This window comes from Salmo salar, chromosome 18, assembly GCF_965601325.2.
Source record: "Salmo salar chromosome 18, fSalSal1, whole genome shotgun sequence".
NCBI classification, from domain to species: Eukaryota; Metazoa; Chordata; class Actinopteri; order Salmoniformes; family Salmonidae; genus Salmo; species Salmo salar.
The window spans coordinates 75,354,765-75,381,475 of NC_138308.1; the positions used below are offsets into that span (position 1 = coordinate 75,354,765).

At 41.3% G+C, this 26,711-nt stretch overlaps 1 protein-coding gene across 21 annotated transcripts in view; it reads right to left on the bottom strand.

Moving 5' to 3' along the window:
* LOC106577623 (receptor-type tyrosine-protein phosphatase delta) overlaps positions 1–26,711 on the bottom strand; it is a 645,609-nt gene that overhangs the window by 86,749 nt on the left and 532,149 nt on the right. For 8 of the 21 annotated variants that reach the window (XM_082965125.1, XM_082965122.1, XM_082965126.1 and 5 more), the window contains 8 exons: positions 14,243–14,431; positions 12,132–12,149; positions 10,010–10,120; positions 5,503–5,772; positions 3,786–4,367; positions 3,049–3,194; positions 2,787–2,931; positions 701–1,006 (listed from right to left, as the gene is read on the bottom strand). In XM_082965125.1, coding sequence (XP_082821251.1) covers positions 701–1,006; positions 2,787–2,931; positions 3,049–3,194; positions 3,786–4,367; positions 5,503–5,772; positions 10,010–10,120; positions 12,132–12,149; positions 14,243–14,431 — 1,767 coding nt within the window. Of the gene's footprint in view, positions 1–700; positions 1,007–2,786; positions 2,932–3,048; positions 3,195–3,785; positions 4,368–5,502; positions 5,773–8,441; positions 9,968–10,009; positions 10,121–12,131; positions 12,150–14,242; positions 14,432–26,711 lie in introns of those variants that run through there. The other 13 variants (XM_082965129.1, XM_082965133.1, XM_082965135.1 and 10 more) reach the window with 4 other exon arrangements.

The following is a 26,711-nucleotide window of genomic DNA, read 5'->3' on the forward strand; positions in this document are numbered from 1 at the left end:
TTCAACAACGGCACGGGAAAAGAAAAACAAACCCAAAAACAGGTCTGACAACTGACCTAATCTGGAAACATCAAAAAAATGGAAGTAGTGGATTAAAAACATGGAATAAAAATGTGTTTGTCAAAATAGAAAAGAGCCAAAGGGAATGCTTCAAAAGTTTAAAGCACCCTGCAAGAATTTTGGCTATGAAGCGTGAAGAAAAAATGAAATTGAAATTGAAAAAAATATTGTTGTTTTAGGCCATTAAAAATATACCTTCCAAATTGTGTCCTTCCACTGTCCATAACTTGCCATTCAGTCAAGTTTATAAAAAAGTTAAAACTAAAAGTTTTTTTCTCATAAAAAAGTTTTTTAAATGACAGTTTGGGACTGGAAGTCAAAAGGCCTGAAGTGCTTCCGTGCAGGAGAAAAATTCCATACCATATGTTGAAATTGAGTAAAAGCATAAAAGGATAAAGGCAGAAAAATACTGAAAAAAAGTTCATTGAGATTTACAAAAAAGTCAGTCGCAGTCTGTTTAGTAAAAAAACTAAAGTTGCATGAGAGTTAGGAGTCAGCTTTGTTAGAAGCAGGAGGAAGAAGCAGGGAGGGACGCTAGGTCAGAAGGACTGTAGATGCTGTTAGACAGTGTCTAAAGGGGGTTAGAGGTTAGAGGGTGGACTGGATTTGAAACAGGGGCAGTGGTTTCAAAAAAACATACCATCCTCCTCGGTGCGAATGAGTTGTGGTAAACTTTCAGGTCCTTCACCGACATCTGTGTGAGCAGTCACTGTCACACGGTATTCGGTCCATTTTTCCATGTTTCCCAAGAGGTACTGGGAGATTTCGGGAGGGATGTCGGATATTTGTCGGATGGTGGTGTCCTCCCCTTCAGTGGCGGCGTATTGGATGGCATACTTGGTTATGATCCCATTCTGTAACTCCGTAGGGGGCGGCCGCCAACTTACCAGGATATAGGTGGAGCTGGGGCTAGAGCACTTCACATCCTGAGGTGGGGCTGAGGGCTCTGATTGGAGGAGTGGATTTGAGGACGAGCAGGGTTTTGTTTGATTGGATCAACCATTTCAGTTGGGGTTTTGTTTTATTTTGTTTGTTTCGAGGGGTTTCACAGGTAGGTTGAAGTTTTTTTGGGTTGGGATGATGGTGGTGGAAACGAACAAACAATAAAAAAAGGGAAAGGGAAAATAAATATGACACAAAGTGAGGACGAACCACAAGGACTCAAACAATGTATGCAAAGAAATGGTATCAAAGGTCAATGAGGTTTCCCAAATTAACATGAGACAAAAGGCAAAGACAAAAGACTAACACTTTTTAAAACAAGGTGAACTCAATAAATAAAATCACACACACTGAGGATGTATGGATGGGGTTGTCATGAGATAATAGAACACCTTCAAAATAGGTAACCTACCTTTGTAAATAATACCTTAAATATTATTTCCTAAAAGCTGTTATCAGTCTAGGGCTTCATATCTTGGACTTATAAGCATGACTAAAACCAACATTTAATATAAACGTATCCAATTACTGCTCAGTAAAAGTTCACTGGATCAACATAAAATCAAAATAAAATCAAACAAATATCAAACATTGGGCAAGCAGTTACCACGAATCCAAAAACATAAAGGTTGATGCTTCAACTCTAGCAAAGTGTAAAAAGTTGTATTTGTCACCAACCTTTCCGAAGCCTGTTGGTTTGTGGTAAAAGCCTGACTGTACAGCAGAGAACTTCCCAAGGAGATATGAATGACTTTTCAAAGTCTCAATGCAGACATTCTTGGTACCTCCCATCGAGTTTGGACTTTTGAACTTAATACCTACCTGTTCTCTGCTTTTTTGTCTTACACAGACCTCGGGTTTATTTTAAATATCTGTATGTTTTTCTAATAAATACACTATGTTTTTGTCCTTAGCTTTCAATTTGGTGCCTTGACAAATTGGTCAATGCTTTAGCAATTTCAATAAACCTGAGGGATTATTGTGTGGTAAAATAAGGTAATTCTCTATCGTCAGTGATACTACTTGCTTTTGAGCTTTCTACAGTATTTGTTGTCTATCCAATTTTGTATTTTATTCTTTTGTTAAGGGGTTGGCATCACCAATGATTAATTATACTGAGAAAGGGAAACTCCACTGACTTCCAGATAAAAGGTGCAGAATTGTATTTCCATAGAAAGCTCAGTCTCAATATGCAAATATTCTGACGTGGCTGACACGCAAAGTCAAGAGACAAGGCTTTTAATAGTGGGATAACATGCCCTTCCCCTAATCAAAACTGTCAGACAGTCAGACAAAGAGAAATTTGAAATTGAAATGAATAATTCACATATCTATTATTGGCCTTAGTTGGGATGTTTTGCACATCAAAGGTGTTGAAGAGGAGTAGCTTCTGTAAAAAGTGTGACCTTGTCTGTTGACTTCACAGGAGAGCCCTGGTGAACACTGTCCATGCAGCCATTTGAAAGTGAAAAGGTGCATGGTCAGGTTCCAAACACCCCGTTTCAGCTCCAATCGCTGCAGAACTTGTCAATTTTCAAAGTCACCCACCTCTTTCGATTACATACATTTTTTATTAAGAATCATCCACCTCTGAATGACATTTACTTTGTATCATGTCATCAACATGTTTTTGGCAAAAGGTTGTGGAATTAGCATTTGCAATTCTAAATCGCAAAGGTAGACGTGTTTGAAAATTGATTTTATTAAAAAAAATTCTCTCCAAGGTGTTTCCACATCCAGTGGTAAACTGTCTGGCCAGAGCTTAGATATGGAAGAGGACCTACGTGTTTGAGGGGTTTCTGCAGAGATCTCGTTGGTGTAGGCTCCGATACCATGCTTACTGCGCGCGGCTAGCTGGAAAGTATAAGTAGTGAAGGGTTTCAAGTCCTTCAGCAGGTACGTGGTGGTTGGCTCAAAGCTGATTCGTTTCTGTTGAGATAATGGTATGTCATCAGATCAGAACATTAAGAAAAAGGTATACCACTGGGTGTAAGATACATTGGGCCAGTATAGCTAGCCATATTTTGAATTTGAGAAACCAGTTACCTCCTCCTTGTCGTCCCCCTTCTTGTACAGAAGTTCATATCCCATGATTTGATTGTCTTGTCCGGTCTGTGCAGGGGCTATCCACGATAGTAGTATACTTGTTTCGGATTTGGCTTCCCCTTTGAAGTCGGTCGGTTGAGAGGGGACTGGGAAAGCAATACAAATACACATTTGGTCCACTAAACCAATGATACTCATTGTCACTTCCATCGTACCTCTGTTAAAACATATTTGACGAGTGCTGCTGCTGGTACTACTGTGGCTTCTTTTACTAATAATAACATTAGTAGTAACATGTTATTAATACATGATTACTATTACCTGTTATTGCTACTATTGCTTTATATATTTGAATGAAGTAAACAAGGCCCCAATCTTGTTTATTAAACTGTGATTTTTGTCATTCAGAATGGCAAATTAAAAAGGAAATTGCTTGGCACTCAAGAGCCAAAAGAGATTTCAAGTGTTTACAGCTGTGGTCAAAGATGAGGAGACTTTTATCTGACTAATAGGACAGAGTGAGTGAAGTGTTTTCCCAGAAAGACACTTAGCTGTCGAATTAGCCTCTCCATTGCAGAGTTGGTTGATGTGCTTGTTTACTCATAACTCAAACATTGCAGAGCTTCAGCTCCTACAATAATGTATCGACTAGCTCACATACAGTTAATGTTATTGTCCATGTAAAGGCTTTGGTCCAAACAAAATCACACATAAAGCCGGCTACACACAGATCTTACCCCCCGTCTTGGCAATGATCTGGAGATCTGCAGACAGAGGTCCATCACCCACCGACGTGTAGGCCAGGACCTTAATGTAATAGGTCTTGTTAGGGATGAGGCCTTGAATGGTTAGGAAGTTTGACCCACGCACTATCTGCTTCTCCCACAAGTTGACGTGCTGGGCAGAGTCCATGGTGTAGTACACACGGTAGCCCATAATCTGCCCATTGGCCTCCTCTGGTTCATCCCAGTGGATGATGGCTGTGGTGGCACTGAGCATACGACCCCTGACCTGCCTGGGCGCCGTGCTAGGTGCCTGCTCGGCCGTCTTGGCTTCGATGCCATCGCTGGGCGGCCCACGCCCGATGTTGTTCACCGCCACCACTCGGAACTCGTAGTCCGAGTAAGGACTGAGGCCGCCCACGCTGTATCGAGTGGTGGCCACACCGTCGATCTCCTTGTATGTGTCCTCTGAGATCTTGGACTTGTGCTGGATGATGTAGTAGGAGACAGGCTCAGGGTTGCCTGAGTCCCACGTCAGCGTGATGCTGGTGGCCGTGCGCTCCGTCACCAAGGGAATGCCGGGCGGCTTGGGCAATGCTGGAATAACAAACAAATACGATATGATTTAAAATATGCATGCTCAATATACATGGTTAATGACTATAATGTACAAATAACAGTTGTGGGCCAAACACTAGGCCCAATTCCCGTGGAATAACACCGCTATGTATTTGTTATAAAGAAGAGAATATTGGTGACTTATTGGTGACTTATCCAAGGAAAACGGGATATCCTCACTTGAAACACATAATAACTAACAATAGGCAGAAGCATTGAACATTTCATATGAATTCCTCAGGCATTATCACATTTCCATGAATAGGCTGGCTGTGCCACGATCACAATAATAGCATTCCTACCCTTCATACTGTAGATTTATTTTCAGACTGTATATTCTAAAAGGTCATATTTTCTTTAACCTTGCCTTACCTATTAGTATGCCACCGCAGCACATTATAACCACATTTGAACTATTGTAAAACCGTACAACAAAAGACATGCTTTTCTCTGCTGTTACACCGGTGGCATGAATTGAAAGAAATGAGAGCGATGGATTCTCGTTATATGCCACCTCAAATGTAGAATCTGGAATCTCTCTCTCTAGTATGCAGCGGAGGAGATATGATTACACTCCGATAAGAACCCTGCCTTCTGAGAAGACCAAACAATACCCACTGTGCACACATACACGCACGCACGCACAAACACACACACACACACACACACACACCCACACACACACACACACACACACACACACACACACACACACACACACACACACACACACACACACACACACACACACACACACACACACACACACACACACACACACACACACAGGGTTCTTTGGCTGTCATCAGGTAGAACCCTTTTGGGTTCCATGTAGAACCCTCTGTGGAAGGGTTCTACATGGAACCCCAAACAGTTATATCTGTAACCAACATGGGTTCTTCAAAAGGTTCTCTTATGGGGACAGCCAAAGAAAAAAAAAATCTTTGGGGGGATAGAGCTTTGGTGTTTAACTCCCCTGGTTGAAAGATAACCCATTCACTGATTCTCAATCTAGCATCTAATGCACTGAGGCTGGTGTCAACACATCCCAGGCTTTAGGAACCCTCCTTCTGAGACCAACAAAACATGACAGGAAGAAGTAAACGGGCGCTACCTTTCACCGTGATCTGCGCCACCGCCTCAATAACCCCGAGAGTAGACATGGCTACGCAGGTATAGTTGTTAGACTGACGGACGTCAGTGAGCTCCAAAACGTTTCGCCCTATGGGCATGTCGTCCTCGGGCGTCAGGTCTTCGGCTCCCAGCATCCATTTGACGTAGGGCATGGGGGAGCCCACCGCCACACAGGTGATGTTGACGCTGCCTCCAGGCATGATCTCATTGTCCGTAGGCGGGATGGAGAACCGCGGGGGCACCCGTCGCACTACAGAAGACAGAGGGTAGGAGTAACAAGTCATACAAGCTGCACAAGGCCAAGGTTTCCCATCAACGGCCGAGAAAAAAAGAGACTCATAAGTTATATACATGGATAACAAATATATTTACAACTTGCCAGAAATTTTACTTTTAGATCTAATGTAACATATTTAGACATGGATATTTTATTCTGAGATGGCTGGATGAAGAGTAAAACACACAGTTTCACACACTACTCGGTCCAGGCCTAGCAGGGCTCAATGATGGGACTAGCTATGGACTAACAATCACAAACACCATGCATGAATTATACCATTCATACAGATATAAAGAGAACGGCACAGAGGAACTGGAGGGTCGACAGCATGCCAGAGTGAAGTGATCAAGAGAACAACTTCAATGCTGCGTTCTTCCAGTTGATGTGGCGTAAATGTGCCGCATCACATTGTCACATCACACATACTGATGCTCCGTGGTGGAGACACATCCAACTATGGTACAAGTACATGGAATATGGTGCAACTCTGCTTCTCAGATCAAAAAAGTGGATACACGTTCCAAAATAACCACGTTCCGGGTAGAAACTAAAACCAAATCAAAATTTGAAACAAATCCAAAAACAAGTTGATTGAAATTAAATGATGCAGCACTATGCACATGAAAGATACAAGGCCGGGTCCTGTCATGGGGGCTTGGGCTCTCTGTCATGCACACAAGCACATAGCTGGCTTGGAAAGGCAACCATGGTTGGGAATGGGAAGGCGAGAGAGGATTGCGAGGGAAAATAAATAGTAACACAGACATACAAAAAAACAGATATCAAACATGGGGAGGGTGCCTAGGGTTAGGCTGGCAGCTTTGGGTTGCTGGGAAATAAACACGACTGGCTATTATTAAGCTAGAGTTGCCAGGGCAGGACGAATGCACAGCGTCACTGGACAGATATGGGGAAGTGCTCCAGTGTGACAGGACAGGACAGGGAGAGGCAAAGGAGTCATCTTAACACAAATCACAATGTTTTCTGAGGTTTGACTTAGGTAGTTAACCACGCATGATTCAAACACACCATACAAGGTAAGAGGATTTAAGGGACAGGGACTGGAGCAGGGGTAGAAGAATACAGGAACTGGGTTTGGATTTGAATACATTTCTAGGGAGGAATGACATTAAAGGACTGAAGTCAGTGTTACTGCTTATAGTACTCAGAATGAATAAAGGTCCCAGTAGACCAATCTCCTTGGATACTCAGAGACGTAATGGTGGGAGTATTTGGGGAATGTTGTTTGCTCTTCCATGCGCCTTGGAAAGATTAATCACTCTGGTGCTTTGGCGGTGAACCTCGGTGATACTAATAAAGAGTGAAACACTCCCATCTTCCCAATCACTTTTAATTAAAATTAAACAAGCTTCTCTCTCGAATATGGGGCACAAAGATGAGCCTTGACTAATGTAATGGCAAGAGCCATTGGATTTTCTCGCTGTATGTGGCCATTAATATACATTAATATGATGTAAAACTGAGCGTTAGCTAAAATAGCATTTGTTTGCTAATAGCATTGTTGGCTAATAGCATTGTTTGCTAACGCTACAAGCCTGAATCTACATGTAGCATTAGCAAACATGTTCAACCGCCATCACATTTCATACAGCACATTCTGCTAAGCAGATTGTTCCTCTCCAGAGAGAAGGAATTTCAGAGAACTCCTTGCATTATTAAATACAACTTTTAACTCGCTTAATATTTAATTAATATCCAATTGGATCACAATCCACCAAGACATAATGTTATCATACTCATTTGAATATCATTACATTTGTCAAGTCTTGTGTCTATTGCTCCAAATACATTATGCTTTCATCTCACAAGGCTATGCTACCTTAACAGCTGAGCGCTAGACCTCGCCACTGACTATAACAAAGGAGAATTTAGCTCATGGATTTAAATATATATATTTCTCTGACACTATGACGAAGTGCAATAGAGGGAACATTTTCATCCAGTCTTAGTTAGTCAAATGGCTGCTCAGTGGGAATTCTTTGCTCATTTTCATGTGCCTAGGCAGGCCGCAGAGTGTGGCAGCGCTTCATTCCAGGAGCCTGTAGTGATAGAGGACACCCTTCCTGCTCCGGCTCAAGTTGGCGCTGTGCTTTTTTGTGCCGCCTGCCGTTGTCACGGCATTGACCTGAGTTACCAAGCAGGAACACTAACAAGCTAAGGACAACGAGGGGCAGGGGCAAAGGGTAGGGGTAGGGGTAGGGCTGAGAACAGAGGTGGGTGGGGGGGGATCTCTAGCTTGAGCATAAACAGGTCACCATGCAAATACTCCCGAAGATGCAAATCTTATTCCACACCCTCCCACCACACTAAAGCTGCACTATCCTTTCCATTACATGCACCACTTTTTGGACAGTCAAGCATTGTAGCCAAGACCAAGGGAATTCTTCATGGAAAAAAATGTACTGAGCAACTAAGCAGAAACAATAATAATACAAGGCTATAAATAATAATGAACCAAGGAGAGAACAAAACGAGAGAGAAAAATGGCACGCAAGTGCAACTACTGTACATTCACTTCATTTGTATTCTTGAGATAAAAAAAAAAAGTACGGTTGCAATAAATGAGTTTCTTTAGTTTCAGTTTTGTAAGGCGGTATAAAAGTAAAAAAAACACCAACCTTCTCGCAGCTCTGAGGGATGTAGGGGGTTTGATGCAGAACACAATGAAATGAGGAAAGGAGAAGAAAACAAGGGAAACACAGAGAGAGTAAAAAGGCCATGTTCAAGGCATTCAAAATGCTACTTTGAAGGACCTCCTGTCACATAGGGAGTCCGCTGCATCGCCCTCATACCCTGGTTTAGAGGCAGACCTCTTAACTAGCACCACTTCAACATGTTAAGCATTTTGAGGGTTGAAATAATTTGCTATGTTTAGCATATAATACAATCCTATCCCAGTCATGTGGTTGGCTTGTATCGAGTGCTAAGGATTAACATATATGTGCTATGTGTAGGTTGGGTTTTACATACAAATGTTCTGCATGTTGAAAATGTGAGGGATGCAAAAAGTCATAATATGATATCCAGAAAGATATCGCTGTTCAATTTGGTCAATATCCACTTTCAGTTTGTTCCACCCAATCAAATATCTGTTGACTCATCATTATTCAGTATTCGAAGAACTGTCATTGACTGTGTTTTAAATGAATGATCTGTGATGATACTGCAAACCACCAGACTCAAACAGAATTAGAGATAATAGTTTTTAAAGAAAAATAGCTACAGCTGGCAATTAAAATATTAATGAAAAACGATTTTATTTAAAATAATAATAATATCCAATGGTGTTCAAAGATTGATATAAAAATGTAACAATGGCCTTAATCTTATCAGTAAACACACAATAATATTTATTACAATGGACTTAAACTATGTAATGTGACTTTCACATCAAAAGCTGAACCTCGAGACAGTTCATGATAATTGGAACAAAGATTTGTGATAGCTCAAGAAGGTTCTATGAAGGCCACAATACAGTGTTTCCTTTCAAGGAATTATCACTTATAAGAAAATCAGCAAATCAATTTATGTGCTGATGCTATCAACATTAACTTAAACATTAAAATTGTTGCAAAAAAAGCTGATTTTCAACACGTAGTTAAAATTCATTATTTAGAAAATCTACATTTATCTGATAACTACATACAATCACTATTAAATATAATCTCAGCACTTTTAAAACTGTATTGACAAAGAGTTAAAGGTGTCCTTCCAATGTTGCTCAAAAGAGAAAAAAGAAAAGAAACAAAGATCAGAGAGGATCTGCTACAATGAACAGAGGGGATTGGTGGAGGGATTGTCCACCCGTTTCCCCTCAAGGTACATTTGGGAGTAAAAGGCGATTAGTAGGTAAAACACACCAAGCAGTCAAGTCATTGGAGTTAGACAGGAAAATTAACAGAAAAACAGAAAACAGAACACACAGGTTCAAATCAGTGCAGGTAGGTCAAATAGAACAAAAGAGCCATACTTACAAGTACCTCACTGGACATGGACATTTGGACTGGATCACTAACTCCAATACCCAGAATTACCCAGTTTTGAACACCCATCTCACCAGTTGTACCATAATATACCATTCCAAATACCACTTTAATGTTTTCTTCTATGTATTTTTTCTTATCAGAATTTGGGTAACCTGCTTCCAAAGGAGAATACCGTTGTTGTTTTGTTGTCACTTTCCTACCTCTGACGTATAGATTGGCGGGGGCGGAATAACGGGTTCCATCGTTGTTGGTGGCGACGCACTCGTACTTCCCCTGGTCGGACTCTTCGCTCTGCTCAATCTGGAGGGCCCCTGCGTGGGAATAGAAGGTAGGTGCCGGACACCATTGGTTTTGTGTCAGCCATTTTTTATATAGTTAACAAACTTTTTTTTTTAAACTCGCTTGACTGGTCAGGGGCCAACATGTTATTGAAGCCCCCTCACTCCTAGACTTGCTCCTTTTATGAATCGATGAGGGTACATCGTAAAATCGGCTACCATTGTAACTAGCGTAGAGGGATTTTTTTTGGTATCTGTAGGGATCATTTGCACAGAGGATAGTTTACTTCACCATTGACCAACACAACCTTACTTGTTTCGCAAATAGGCATTCTTCTTGTAACTTGACAGTTTTCCCCTAACATTACCCCAGGCTGATGTATTAAATGTGTGACATCTTTATTACATATTTTCTGTAATTATAAAAAGACTAGTGTATTACATCAATCATGGATAGTTTTAGTCAGATAGCTTTACTATCAGGCCTACAGAAATCTTAGGGGAACAAATAAACATTTAACAACCATGGAAAAATATTTAACATTTAACATTTACCTCATTGTTGACATCAGAGGATAAAAACCAACCTACATACATGTTGCAGGGTCTAAAAAGGCACTCAACTTTAATACCAGTGTGAAAATATGTCATAGTATAGCTCGACTTTGAGGGATAGGGGCAAGCCCTGCAATGTACAACATTTCACTGGACTGTCAATATGGGGATGAGTGAAACTGCTTCAAGGAAGCATGGATCAAACAAAAGAGGTTTACAGTATACAAAAGCAGCATAACAAGGGAGGACAATTAAAAAATTAATTTGGGTATGAATTTTAGCATATTCAATCACAGATCTAATATCAATAAAATTAATTTAGGACTTCATCAAGTCAAAGTCGGTTAGAAAAATGCAGCACTTACAAAAAAATGAAAAAAAATGCTGCTGAGATATGTGAAAAAATACTCATCATAATATCGTATTACCAATATATCACCCTCTGTCACAAAACTTTTGACATGCAGATCTTGTCCAAAGAGCAAGAAATGTATGCTGGCACAACTTACAACCTTTTGACAACCCTTAGCTGAAAAATAAAATGCAATTGTATTAGAAGACAAAATTCAAAATGGTGGCCTTGATCCGACAAGAAGGCAACCAACCACTGCGTTAGCTTGTGAAAACTACAAAAGACACCCATAAAAATCCACCAATGGGATCCGCAGTGTGGTGTCACATGACCAGGGGAAAAATGGCTTATGCATCAATCACTCTCCAATTCCCAAACGGCAAAAATGGACCCGCCAGGTCCTCGCCAGACTCAACTGTTTGCCTTCCCCCAAACCCTGAAGAATAAAAAAACGTCAAAAAGTAAAATAGCCTTCAAACCCAAGAAAAGTAAGAAAAATAGGTGAAAGAGGAAAAAAGCACCCGGAGAAACTTTATCAAAAAAGTAGTTGTTTGGGCTTTTTTTTACACAAGGTACAGGAGAGGAAAGCAAATAGAATAAATAAAAAAATAGGCTTGCAAAGATAGAAAGAATTCTTTGGGAGAAAAAAGCAGAGTAAAGGAAATGTTGTCTTCAGCATGCCTGCGTGATTCCACAGCATCTGTGCATAATTTTAGTGCTGAACAAGAGCAGCTAAGGGGGAAAAATGTTTGGTTGTTTTAGTTGGACAAAAAGAGGGACACATGAGTCGCTATGGCCAAAAAGAAAACAAAAAAATGAAAGAACAATTAGAGTTTGAAAAAAAAGTTGTCATTGGATATGCTTCTTTGAGCCGGAGCAAGCATATCACAACTGAGTTTTTTGAAAAAGGCTCTTCAAATCAAAATTCAAAGGAGGAAATAAAGCATAGACAAAAAATGGAGATTGGATGGAGTCAACAGAACAGGACAAATAAGAAGGAAGGTCGATAATGGGAACGAAATGGGATTTGGAGTCGGGAAACAGGACAAAAATGAAGGCGGACGGGCGGATGGATGGGACGACAGCAAGAATGAATTTGTTTTGTTCATTCTGTGAACATCAGTTCAGCACTCTTACCTCTTATTGGTGTACCACCTGGGTGGATAATATGAATGCAAATAAGATTAGAAAGAAGAATCATTAGTAGGAGAAGATACAGGCTGGGGGCTTTGGAAGAAGAATCAAATTAGACTTAAACAGAGTACGTAAATAAAGCGGACTAGAGGAAAGAGAAATGAGAAAGAGAGAGAGAGCTAGAAAGAGAGAGAACTCTGTACTCTATTTGCAAAAAAAGACAGGATTCATCTTAGGAAGGTATCATAGGTCAGAGAAGGTCAGAGAACGTTGTACAGTGGTGTGCCACAGGGGAGGTGCCATTTTGGAAGTGGCATGGATTCTGAAGACCATCTACTGAAGGGAAGGCTTGGAGGAGTTTGGATATGAGAGGGAAGAGACTCGTTTAAGAGACCTGGAACCCTTTAGCTTGACCTCCTAGTAATCGCTAAACATCTGCTTAAATCTCTGTAGTGGTGGTTGGCTAAATTCTATTGAGCGAGTGAGTGAGTGAGTGAGTGAGTGAGTGAGTGAGTGAGTGAGTGAGTGAGTGAGTGAGTGAGTGAGTGAGAGAGTGAGACAGTGAGAGAGAGAGAGCTTGTGAGTAGGTGAGTGAGTGATTGACCATACAGTGAGGGTAGATAGGTAGGTTTTATTACTAAGGTGGGGGATATGGCATCTACAGGGCTAAAGCTGGGTGAAATGTGTGTGCTCTGGAAAAGGTGCCTGTATTGCTTATAGGAAAGCTTTGTGGGGGGGAAAGTATGTGTGCCACTAGCGTTATCTTAGTGTCTACACTAACTGTTAGTAAAATGCATGCCATGCATTTTATTAATAGTTATAACATGAAGAAAAATTAGTTGGGAGTGAAGTGTGCTTCAGAACTAAGCACTTACCAAAGGATTCTGTAGATTTAAATACGGAGAGAAGAAAGACAGCATAAAAATATTATTATATTCCTTAGGTTAAGTTACATTAGTTTTTTTTTTCAGAGTTAAAACTTTATCAACTCTACGTCACAGGAAAATAAAAGTCGCACATAAAAAAAAGAGGGTTAATTTACACAGATTCTGTTAACAATAAGGTAAAGGAGGGTTAACAAGACATTTTAACAAAGGACAGCTGTGAAATCTGAAAAGGCAGGTGGTCAAACATAGAAGACTAATTGTACGAGAAGTAGTGCAAAATCTCAAATAGGAATGCTAATAGTAAATATTGCTAGCCAAACTACAAGTTAAGTAACGCTAGCATATATCCGATGGATTCTGAATTTCTAATGCTTTACCGCATTAAAAGGAAACTTGGAATATTCAGAGGAATGGGATGAGGAAGTATTGGGAATAAGCCACAGGCAAAGAGAATAAAAATCTGGAGTCTACGTGGAAAAGCAGGGAGTAGATCCAGAGAGAGTCAATAAGGGACTGGGAAAGCTAGACACAAGCCTCACACACTACTGTGGCTACTTAAGGCCGGAAAACATTCCGGAAGGAATAGGTGCCTCGACTGAAGTTTTTATTTTCTGTTTTAATACAAGTGTTAGTTTAAATCACAACAAAAAACGACAAAGAATTAGAAAAGGAAATAGCCTAAATGTCTTCCTATTCACTCCGTTCTGCAATTGTCTCTTGGAGCCTTTAAAAAAAAAAAAAAAATTACTAAAAACCACAGGTGCTCCTTTGCAAGTTCTGAATGAAGCCCAATGTTGAATATTCATCGTTTTATTAGAGAAAACAAGAGATAAAAAAACAAAAGAGAATGGATCCGTCAAACACTGCATCGAGGCAGTCAAAGGGAATCAACTAAACTTAACCAAAAGAAAATTAACTCGTCAGAAGAACAGTCACAGCAGTGAGCAATGTGGAAGTCAGACTGAAGCGGCAAAACACACAGAGACAACCGACGGAGCCATGACAACACCAGAGACAGGGATGGGAGGAACAGACGACACACACCAGGATACACACACACACAGTAGAGAAGGAAGAAGAAGCAGTAGAAACAATTCCATTACCTACAAAATCAAAGCCAAAGAAGAAGAGGAGAAGGAAAATGAGAGAACAGAAACAGAAGGGATTAGGGTACAAATATGAAAGAGTACTCCCGGTTTAGTTCTGGTGGCGGAAGTGACACCCTACCTGATCTGAGCTGCTTGATACGTCCATTGTTGTTGGTGGTGTTGACGGGCAGGAAATCTTTGAACCAGGAGATGTCTGGGTCAGGGTTGCCGCTGGCGGCACAGAGCATGGTGGCCGTGCGAGTTCGCTCTACCACTTTCAACTGGGGACCCATGTCAATGGTGGGGAAACCAGGGGGCAGTTGGTCCTCTGTGAAAACCAAGAGAACCATAGCTGTGAGCTCATTGAGTGCAAGTGAGAGGAGTGAGAGACGAGAGAGCCAAAGGAAGATGGCAGAAATAATTACACGCAATAGGAGAGAGAGAGAGGTAGAATGAGAGTTTGTGTTTGTGAGTGTGGAGAATTAGAATAAACAATAATGTGTGTGAGTCAGAGAGAGAGACAGAGACAGAGACAGAGACAGAGAGAGAGAGAGAGAGAGAGAGAGCAAGGCAAAGTGGCATATAGAGAGATGTGTGCATTGTGTTCATACTATTGTCAAGTTATAAACAGTTATTCAGTGACTACTATTTTCTGCTTCCATCTGAGATATACTTTGCTGAAACCTTCCCTTTATTTACCAGGCTATTAAATTGACATGGACAGAAAATAAAAATAATATGAACATGGAGATTGAACCATTTAGATAACCACTAGTCTCACAATATTCAGCAAGGCTCTGTATTCACAAAATGTGACACAAAACTTAACAGCTTTTTTAGACAGCTGACACTTGACAATGGGGTGTGTTTTGACTATTTGTACTGTATTGAGCATCTTTACAAGTGCATATTGGATGGTGTGACAGGAGGGTGTGCATGTGTCTCTGCCACATTGCGTAAGCTTGTCTCTTCCCTGTATCCACCACAAAGTGCTGCTATTAGAAAGGGGGGGCTGCTCCCCTTCCTGTTCTCTGAGATGCGAGACAAGATAACTCCCGCAGCTCCAGCTCCTGTGCAAAAAAAAAAATCATTTTAACCAAACAAAGACAATCAAAGGCCTACATCAGCTTGTCTGGCCCCTTGAAGCTCTTAGCAGGAAGCTGACTTCCTTTCACAGTGAGAGAAGACTTACAGAGAGCACTGGGTAACATATCCCATCCAAAATGGCTATTGCTTTAGCTTTGTTCAGGTAGCCGCTAATGCTAAAGTGCTAATATGGAACATGGTTGGCATACCAATGAGGATAAAGCACACCTTAAAGCTTCGCTCTCCCTGTTGTGATATGCCTAATTAGCGTCTTTCCCTCCCTTCTCTCAAACGCCACCTATTTCGAGTCGCTCTCTTCATTAAAGTTTCATGAGACACACTTCAGGCTGGAAACAGCATTGAGCAGCCGCTGTCTCTGTGCAGCCGACGATAGCCAGGGCTGCCTTCCAATGATGCTTTCGGGTATCTGGCAGGAGAGGATACCTTGGTGGGTAAATCCTTTTCAAGAATTGGACTTCATTACAAATGAGGAACTTCGTTTTGAGCTTCTAAACTTCCCCTCTTCAAGTTAGTGTCCCAACCTGAACCAAGGTTTGCTTTAACGATTGGATGCTATTTATGAGGGCATAAGCACAGAAATAGAATGACATTCTATTGATAATCAAATAGGTTTGACTGTCAACTGCTAGAAAATCAACTTGGAGAGTGTCTTTGGGGTGGCTGAAACGCATTTTCAAGTCGCTGTGATTCAGAGTAATTGCAAATAAGGAAAGGGGTAAGGAATCTTATAACAACACTATTTCAAGTGTCATTAGCAATACATGTCACAAACACGCAGTTTAGCATAAATTCTCAATCCAAGGTGTTACGTCTGATGTAAGCATCCTAAGTATCTTCTTCTTGATCATTGGCCATTAAGGAAATGAGGTATGCCCTGGGGGTTGGTCCTATTAAAAGTTTGCTGGCGTCATGTTTCCTCGTCCTGCACTAAGACCCTCACTCTCACACAACCTTGAATGTGTTCCTCATTAGTCGATAAATACCCCAGCTTAGCGCGCTACTAATTTTAGCTCCATTGCGGCATATTGAGCTACCTGTTGGGGAGACACTACAGGCTACATGCACTCTATTAACATCTTGAGTTACAAATCAATCACGCTGCAAGCAAATGGAGAGTAGTAACTGAGGAAACTAGTGACAGAGAGAGGGAGAAGGACACGAGAAAGAGCCACAGCGTGTGCTTAGAAGAAATACAAAACTTCCACTGTTGTTTAGTATGGAGTCTGTATAGTATGGGGTCTGTATAGTATGGAGTCTGTATAGTATGGAGTCTGTATAGTATGGAGTCTGTATAGTATGGAGTCTGTATAGTATGGGGTCTGTATAGTATGGAGTCTGTATAGTTTGGAGTCTGTATAGTATGGAGTCTGTATAGTATGGAGTCTGTATAGTATGGAGTCTGTATAGTATGGAGTCTGTATAGTATGGAGTCTGTATAGTATGGAGTCTGTATAGTATGGAGGCTATTATATAAAAAGAAGTCACCACAAAACATACTCTCTCATTGCATGGTAATTATCCATAGCTAAAGGCAGGGATTTGGTATCAGATAAGGCTTTAAAATGTGAATGTTGGATACTCATGCAGGCCAATCAAATGCAATACTGATAGTCTAAAATCTGTACAACGAAATGATCAGGAGTCTGGTTATTATTGACTTACTTTTAGTTGTTAACAACAATTATGAGAATAAGTTATGAGAAAAATAACCTATTTAGAGAGCCTAACATTAACATTTCTCTCACAAAGATGTATTACTTAAAAACGATTTAGAAAAATGCCACCTCTCATGACTTAGGGGCATACAGATAAGAATGCTGGGCAAGGAGAACGCCTTAAAAGCTTAGCTTTGCGGATTAATACATCAAATGTGACAATAAATCTACTGGTTACAGCCGTTGCCCACACTGCATAAAAGAAACAGGAAACGGTTTTAGATTCCAAGTAAAAAGAAAAAAGAAGACAGGAAAAAAAGAAAAGGACGGTACATTTCTTTCATAAAAAGAACCTCTGTGTTAAAGTGCCATTAAAGAAATAGCCTAATGAAAGAGAATGGGTTTGCAGAGGTGTTTCGTTTGAAAGGAGGGAGAGGAGGAGGAGGAGGAAGAGGAATTAATTGTGCGAGGTAGCTCCCACTCCTGAGCCTCCCACAGCCCGTTGCAAGGTCGAACGGAGAAATCAGTTGATTTCTAAAGCGAATCAAAAGCTACCTGCTGGAACACAATAGCCAGGAACATGCCTCGGAATATGGACGCATGTTGAATATCATAATCGGATGTGACAATCGTGCAGCCTAAAAAACAAACTCCGTAGAAAAGTACAATGTATCGTTGAAGGGACAAAAAGGTGCTCAGGAGATCAGAATTTAGCCTTTCTCTGAGCAATCAAAGTTGCTCTCGTGCTGGGCAAAAGCAATAGCCTTGAAAAGTCTGCTCCATAGTCTACATGTTTAAATATATCCACTGTAAGGTCTGTGTCAGAATTCTATTGTTTGACACCATATCAACTAAGTTTGAGAGATCTAAGGTATGTCATAGCATTCTTCTTTCATGTCAGACAAACCGCTGTATTGCCTGTTCAATTTGTTGCCTACGATGCTGTCTTGTAGACTACAATGTTACAGTATCCACTACATGTTGCACAGTTTGAAGTTAGGTAATGTTCAAGGATTCCTTGGCATCCCTGTCATTTCCCTTTGGTTCAACTCCAATAACATAAGGGCAGCTGAGACTGCTGTATTGGTCGGTCTGAAAACAATGATCTGGTAAAGAAACATTTTCTGGCCTTTTGAACACATTCCTGCGGACCTCACAATATGATTTACAGTCCTTTTGTGCAGTTGTGCTCCTCCAGAACAGCTAAGAAGTCATGACATCAGCTGTGAGGTATCTGCAGACACTGCCCGACCATAACTCTAAAACTACCCTAGGTAATATAAAAATATCTTCCCACAGTCCCTTTTCGCCTTCCTCTGCCACTCCCAGTACATTCATTTACCTCACAGAATAAATTAGCATTGCGCTAATAAATAAAGGAGGAAATTAAACACCTTTCCTCCCCTTCTGGTGTGATTAACAACTCAAATCGTCCGAAGCTGCGGCAGCATTTTCTTCAGGAGGCCGAGAGAACCAAATTAAACAAGAGTAAATCGCTAGTTAATTTATGTGGCAGACCTGATGTTTGTTGTATGCCTTTTTGAAAAACTGTGGAGTTATTGACAAAACAAATAATAAACAATTAATTAATTAATTAATCAATCAAAGGGGGCCGAGCGGATAGCAATTTGACCATGTGCTATGTTTGCAGTTCCGCTAATAGTCAGGGCTTGGGTTGGGTTTTCGACTTGCGGTTACATAAATGATCAACCCGGGCTAATTCATTACCACTCAGGAAACTATTGGCTGTTTCCTGTGATAGAATTGGAAATTGGATAAGTTTTAATTTGTGTTTGTGTGTGTGCACGCTTGTGTAGCACATGGGGATGTGTAAAACGTACTATTCAGCCTGAGGCGTCCCCATTTCCGCCAGCGATTAGCTAGCTTTTTGCGTGGTGCCGACTGGTAAGACGCTTCAGGAGGGTGGTCACGTGTGCTAGCAAGGCAGAGGTCCCGAGTTCGCCAGGTATGGGCTGAATCGGGAGGAAGTGGTACTCGCTGATGTCCTTTACACTTGTATGTGCTAATGTCTGTGAGTGGGTTCTCTGTGTGTCTGAGTACAGCATGCATGACATCACTATTCTCTGTGGATTGAAGTAAAACGTGAAATGCAGCATAAAGGGGCCTCTGTGCGGTTTCTTTTTCACGTCACTGGAAGAAAAAAAAACTGAAAGCTCAAGGACAGTTTCAGACAAGGGAAATTTTATAACTTTGCTCAAGACCATACTGTATTCAACAATGGATCTACACACTAAATGAGATGGAGGGGAGTAATGCTGAAGTCACCTTCGAAAGAACTGCTGAGCACTGGTGCTTGATATAAAAGGACTCCCAATGACAATTTGCACACATTAACCAGTCAGGCCATCAGGCACTATAGGAACCTGGTGCCAAGTATGCGAGGGTAGGAAAAAAAAGACATTGGCTCAAATAGTACCTCAGTGAGCATATTTTCACAAAATACATGAGGTCATTGGACATAAGCTCAGGCTATTAGCAAATGATGTCTATCGTTCACTCTTATGTCTCCGCAGTGTCTCCCTAACAACATGCTTCTCCACAATGACAAGGGTAGCCATACAAGTATATAAAAAAAACACTCATTTGGTAACACTAACCAGCCCTATAAATGTCTCAACTGCCACCACCAAACCCCTCTCCCCTAACCCCAAAGAACTCTCAGAAAACACCCTGGCATGACACCCCCTTTGCACAGTCATGTAATTACAACAGACAAACATAAGTAATATTCTCCTTGGGAGGACCGCTAATTAAATCTGGCTAATTGAGTCTCGACAGACCAGACTAACATTTGGGATGTGATTAGTTACTGTTTACCCGACCAACTTAGCCCAGTTTGCGTAATGGTGTATAGAGGGAGAGAGGAGGGGGAACCCTGTTTACAGAACGTTGAGGGCCTAATGTGGTTATCTCGACGGGAAGCGATTCATTAGCACAGCGAGGTGACAGTGCAGCTGAACCAAGGGGCTGAATGTCTAGTTCTGCCACTTGATATTTGCTCAACGTTGACAGAAGATTTACAGAACGATTATAAACCACTTCTTTGACAGACAGCTTCCTGTTGACACTCCAAAGACTTGACCTGGGGAGAGGAAGTCAGGAAGTGTGCACTTCCTGTGTGACATTCTTTGTCACCCTCACACGATCCTGACTAGAATATTGGGTTGTGGAATATTTTGTAAATCTGTCTGTCAACACTTCTAATACAGCGATGGTAGGGCATAGGTTTCCATAAATCACATTGCATTCAACTCCAAAATTACCTAATAAGTACAAAGGGATGTGAGGAAAGGAAATAAGTCTTTGGTGCGGTGCGGTGTACTCTCCCCCCAAAAAATGAATCCATAAAGACATAAACCTTTCCGGTCACATTCCGGCTTTAATTTCGTGCCAGCCACATGGGGATTGGATCCAGTCAGGTCTTTTTTCCCCCCAGGCGGAACTAAACTTTTCACCCGAGGCTTGAGGTTATTCTTCTGGGAAAATCCCTGCAGGCCATAATAAGATATATTTGTTGGACGTTTTTGAGCGGATACAATCTACTTAAAGAGGCTGTCACAGGTCAGTTGCTGTGGCGCCACGCAGGAGAAAGAGCGTGCTGAGACGCATTGTGGTTTGGGAATCCCTCCTGCCTGAAAATGGCGGATTATCGGAATGCTGGAATGTCGGTGGGGGAACTCTTCAAGTATGACACCCATCCGTTTAAAATTTCTCACTCCTTTTAGCTTTGTTGTCCAGCATGCCCAGCTTAGGATGCGCTCTTAGTCTTCTTCTCAGTGTTCACGAGATAAGGTTTTTCAGCCAGCACAAAAAGCCCACAAAACATTTTCCATTTCCTTTTAAATGTGACAGTAAACTATTTGCTTTCCCCCTTAAATGCCACAGCAGCGTCAACCACAGCCGTTTCTTCTCGCAGTATAGTGTGTAATGTGCAGTTAAGGCACACTGATTAGAAATGTATCTGCTATCAAAGCACCAAATAAATGAAGCAACAGCCTGGAAGATGAAGAATTTCCCCAGGTTAGTAATGTTAACCAAATGTCTCTTTTGCTTCTGTAACACTGCTCCAATGACAATTGAGTTGGGCCTGTCTTGCTGATTGGGCATTCATTGTAAATGGGTTCTAACTAAGTATTGGTTGCTTTATGGACTTGGACAATAGTGACCTACAAGTGCAGGCATGCAGCGCACACAGAACAGAGAGAGAGAGGGAACGAGAGAATGAAAGACAGAGTGCAGTGACCTCGGGAGAGGACTAAATGGAAATGGTCTTAGCGTATGAAAAATGGTGCCGGAGCACGGGATAAATCATGTAATAAATCATCTCTCAGGACATAGATGAAGGGATGAAATCTGCAGGCCGGAAAAATCTGCCAGAAAAGGCCATCTCAGGATGACTGGCGCCATGACGTACTCAGGACTTGACCATAATCCCAGGACACTGGCAGATGTCCAACAGTGTGGGACGTGTGGGTAAATTCCTTTTGACAAAGAGGGCGGACTGTGCAACACTAACGTTATAGAGTTAATCTGTGCCAGCCCCTCTGTTTCAATACAGCACGTGACCCAGATGTTTACGTAGCAGTGTAGCATGCCCAGGATTTGGTATTCTTTTGTGATGGAAAAACATTGTTTATTTTGTTTGGCCATGGACTACAGTATGTTACTTGAAGGTGCTTAATGGTTGAGACATACTTTTGAAGAAAAATAAGCAATGTTGTGTGGAATTGAATAGGACAGCTTATTGTACAATGACGGCATCATTCACCCTAATTTGACAAACTGTTTACATTTTCCCATAAAGTTCAATACAAATGTGTTAGTCCATCAACTAAATGGCAAACCTGAATCCTCTTCAACAAAATGTTCCTCTCTCTGCACCAGTTCAACTGATGTATTCAATTATATTGTTTTTGGCATTTGAGGCGGAACTGTTAATTATGCTTTTGTTTTCTCTCAAGCAAAATTACTCGACCAAACGTAAGAGTTCTTCATGAACAAAGGCACACACTAATTTCTCTTTGTGTTAATCATATGACGCCATTTGCTCTCCTTTTTCTCTATCTCTCATTCTGTTTTTCCCTACATCTTTCACAGTCCCGTTGTTGTCTTCCCCCACGCTCTACTTACAAGGCGCAGTTCTCAACGCGGTCAAAATGTGATATTTTACAGTCGAGCACATCAACGATGACAGGCCTCTAAATCTACCCACCTTTGCTTTATCAGCAATGTACAGCTGGGTTGGGATATTCCAAATTGTGACAGTTCCACCTCAAAGAGAGCCTTTTGATAGACAGAATAGAGCTGTATTTCTCCACATATCCATCCATCATTTTATCCATATCCCTTTACAGGAGGTGAAACGTGTCCCTGTATGAATTTTTGGACCCTGAAAGTGCATTGTGATATCACTCACATATTACTGAATTATTGTGCATGCACAGATGTTTGACTGAGGAAACACTCTTCTCACTCCACTTCGATACCGAAGTGGCTTTTTCGTAGCAGGTTAGGAGAATTAACCTAGCAGGTCAGGAGACTGAGGTTAAGGTTAGGAAAAGGGTCAAGGGTTAGCAAAAATTGCTTTGTATTGCTTGAAAATAGTTTGTCCATGTTTGACTGTGATTTAAATGAGCTTCTTTGAAACAGGAAATAGGGCGACAGGCTAAGAGAGGTCTTGGAAATTAGATTTCCTTATAAACATACCCTTCCCGGGTTATTTTGGCCAAAGGAAATCTGCTTTAATACAATTTATATCTTACAATGAAATAAATTGATTATAAAATGTATGTATTATTCATGTTTCAAGCAGAACAAGTGGAGGAAGCAGAGAATGAAGGGTCTAGAATTGACACAATATAAAACAGTGATAACAATTTCCTACTGCTGACATCTTGGTTTCACAGGCCTTCGGTCTCTGTCACTGTGACACACCTAAAATGTATGGTCACATTTTTGTGTTTATTTGTGTTAAACAGATAATAGTTCATGTGAAGCAGGAATTGTACAATTTTTGACGCATCACAACCGATAAAAGGTGTGCTGACGGTGTGGTCTCGATATGGACTAGGATAATGGTTGTATGTGTGTGTGTGTGTGTGTGTGTGTGTGTGTAAGAGAGAGAGAGGCTTGAGTTCTTTGGCGTGAAAGGTTATTGGCCACTAGGAGTTTTGCGATACTGATATTGTCAATCGACTTCTCTTTACTGATAGCACATCAGCGCAAGCTACTCAAACACAACATATCCCTTTAATACACAGTGCTGTCCACAAAGGGCTTGTTTAAGACTCAGTGACTGAGAAAATTGTAATAACATGTATGCCCATCACACTGGAACTTGATCCGCCTCGATTGTGGGATTCTGTTGGATTCCTTGTCAGATTATAAACATCTCAATGTCACCTCGGACAGAATACTTGGAATACGTCAGATGCAAGTGAAAAGTGATGATCTTTGACCATCAATGGAGTCAAGTATCTCACGGAGGGGCTGGTGCAGCAAACCATGCAGAGAAACACACGTCAAAACTGCCACCGATTGCAAGGTTCTCAAGGTTGGGATGGAGCACTTAATATAATCCAAGACAGCACACACCAAATACAGTACAATACAAGTTCCCAAAATAGTATTTGATGTTTACATCGAGATATGTTAGATAGATCATGTGACTGAATGAATTATATTGGTGTATTGCAGCATCATATTCATCTTATTAGGGCATTACAGTTAGGAATTTAAATCCATTCTATACAATATCAGATGATATGCTTCACTCCACATCACTCGACTTCATGACTAGCAACATCCCCCAATAAGCTTCCTTACATCAAAAGGCATTAGATTAGATAACCGTCAAAGTACTAATACAATCATGGCAGACGCAATCCTCATAACCAGCACTTAGTAAACGAGACACAGCATGCATGGGGGATTTCCCAAATATATAATTCAGGCTTGTACTTGGTAGACCAGTACAAAGCTCAGAGAACACAGACTGCCTTAAAACACAGCAGGGTTTTTTGGGCTCCAGTCTTTTTTTGGGGGGGGGGGGTTTGAAACTCATTGAGTCATTGATGTTACATTGTGGGAGTTATCTGCATTTGACATCTGATCGGTGAAAATAATACACTAGTGGCTTTAAAGCAAAAAAGAAAGGGGGGGTAAATAAAATCTTCCCGACAATTGACATTCACAAATGCATGCGGGAATTGTCGGTGCTCCGTAATCCTCTGGGGATTTGGAAAGCAAATGAATAGTTGAACTTTGCAGTGAAAGCCCCTGGCCCAGTTACCTCGGCTGTGTAAACATCTGGGATTGGGTGACCCTGGGTAAACAGTATCAGGTATTTGGTACAGTGAGCCAAGTACAGTTGGTGTTGATAGTCGTGTAATCGCACAATGCGTTGAGTAATAGACAGCATTTAGACAAATTAGCAGACATTGGGACCCTATACAGTAATGTTTGGGAAGCACTGATACTATGTACGCAGTATGTAACTAAGTTACGAGTGATATAGTTGTAACTGGTGAGTGTATTCAAGGTCCTACAAGCAGACAGTAAAGGCAATTAAACCAATTATACAGTAGGATAAAAATCGATTATTTTGCCTATTTCCAAGTGCAGCAATAAGGGACTGTGGTATTTCTACCACGCCTCCCAAACAGAGAATGGCATCAACTGTACCCTGCAAAACAAATGTTCCTCTTAAAAATGATGCAGCTAATTTACAGGCCACAAAGTTACATTTGTGAAAATCGCTGGGACTGAGTGGATTTTCAACTTCTGCTGTGTTTTTCACCTTCCATCGCCTGTGGGGTTGAACAGGATGAGTTGTGAAATTGTGTCCGGTCTACTCATTAACATAATGTATCAGCTTTGACAAGAGGCTAGGTATCCCATTACAAATGTGCATGGGAATTTCTTTAGCATGGAGAGTAAAAGAGGGAGAGAGGGAGTGAGGGAGTGTGGGAGGGAGGGGGAAAAAAAGGTGGAAAGTGAGACAGAGAGAGAGGAAGGGAAGGTCAGAGAGAGAGGGAGAGAGAGAGAGTAGGGAAGAGAGAGAAGTTAGAGGGTGGGGGAGGAGAAAGCTCTCTAACCTCAGCCATTCTGTTTCAGTGAAAAATAGCATCCTCTCCCCACTCGCTCTCTCCACTGATTGTTTCCTTATAAATCCCCTTTGAGATTCCATAATTCATTGAATGCTTCTTATTTGCTTTTAAAACACACTCGGCTAATGCGTAAGATTATGGGGACTCTGTTGCAGAGTCAATCAATTAATCATTGGCTGCTTTATTTTCTATTTTCCAAACCTCACTCACAGAAGAACACTCCCAGTCATTCTTCATTCAGGATGACACTGAAAAACGTACATTTAAAAGTCCAGGAGTCTATCTATAGAAAGGCAGTTTAAAACCGATTAGCTAACAATAACATCTACTAATAACATTTACTGCAAACTATTATGGATTACAAAGGGAAACCCAGCCGCGAGCTGTCCGGTGGTACAAACCTATCAGACTACCTAAATACCTTCTATGCTAGCTTCGAGGCAAGCAACACTGAACCATGCATGAGAGCCCCGGCCGTTCCGGATGACAGTGTGATAACGCTCTCCGTAGCCGATGTGAATAAGACCTTTTAAACAGGTTAACATTCACAAGGCCGCAGGGCCAGATGGATTACCAGGATGCGTACTAAGAGCATGTGCTGACCAGCTGGCGAGTGTCTTCACTGATATTTTCAACCTCTCCCTGACCCAGTCTGTAATATCTACATGTTTCAAGCAGACCACAATAGCCCCAGTGCCAAGAACGCCAAGGTAACCTGACTGAATGACTATCGCACTGTAGCACTCACATCTGTAGTCATAAAACACTTTGAAAGGCTGGTCATGGCTCACATCAATGGTATGGGCCCTCAGACACTCAAAAAGTTCAACAGCTACACTATTGAGAGCATCCTGACTGACTGCATCAATGCTTGGTATGGCAACTGCTTGGCATCCGACCGCAAGGAGCTACAGAGGGTAGTGCGTACGGCCCAGTACATCACTAGGGCCGAGCTCCCTGCCATCCAGAAACTCTATACAAGGTGGTGTCAGCCATCCAAGTCATAGACTCTTTTCTCTGCTACCGCACGGCAAGCGGTACCGGAGCGCCAAGTCTGGGACCAAAAGGCTCCTGAACAGCTTCTACCCCAAAGCCATAAGACTGCTGAACTATTTGCATTGACCCCCTTTGTTTTTTTGCATTGAGATTCTTGCACTGGCTCTATGCACACTCATTGGACTCTACCCCCACACTCATACATACTACACTGACACTCCAACACACATATACAAACACACTCACACACTAAACATGCATATTGACGCCACACACACATAAACACAAGTTCACACTCTTCACATACGCTGCTGCTACTCTGTTTATGATCTATCCTGATTGCGTAGTCACTTTTACCCCTATCTACATTATGCACATTATTCCTCTTTTACCTCAACTACCTCGTACATTAACTCAGTACCAGGACTCCTTGTACATAGCCTCATTATTGTTGTTTTATTGTGTTACTATTTACTTTTTTATTTTTCTAATATTTTCTTACTTTTTAACTCCACATTGTTGTGAAAGGGCTCGTAAGTAAGCATTTCTGGGTAAAGTCTACACCTGTTGTATTCGGCGCAAGTGACTAATAAAAATTGATTTGATTTTTATTTTATCTTTTGAAAACGTTATTCCCCACATAAATTTACGCAAAACGCTTGCTCTTTTAATATGAGAGGTTCATTACGAGGACAAACGGCCTCTCGCAGAAATCACACTG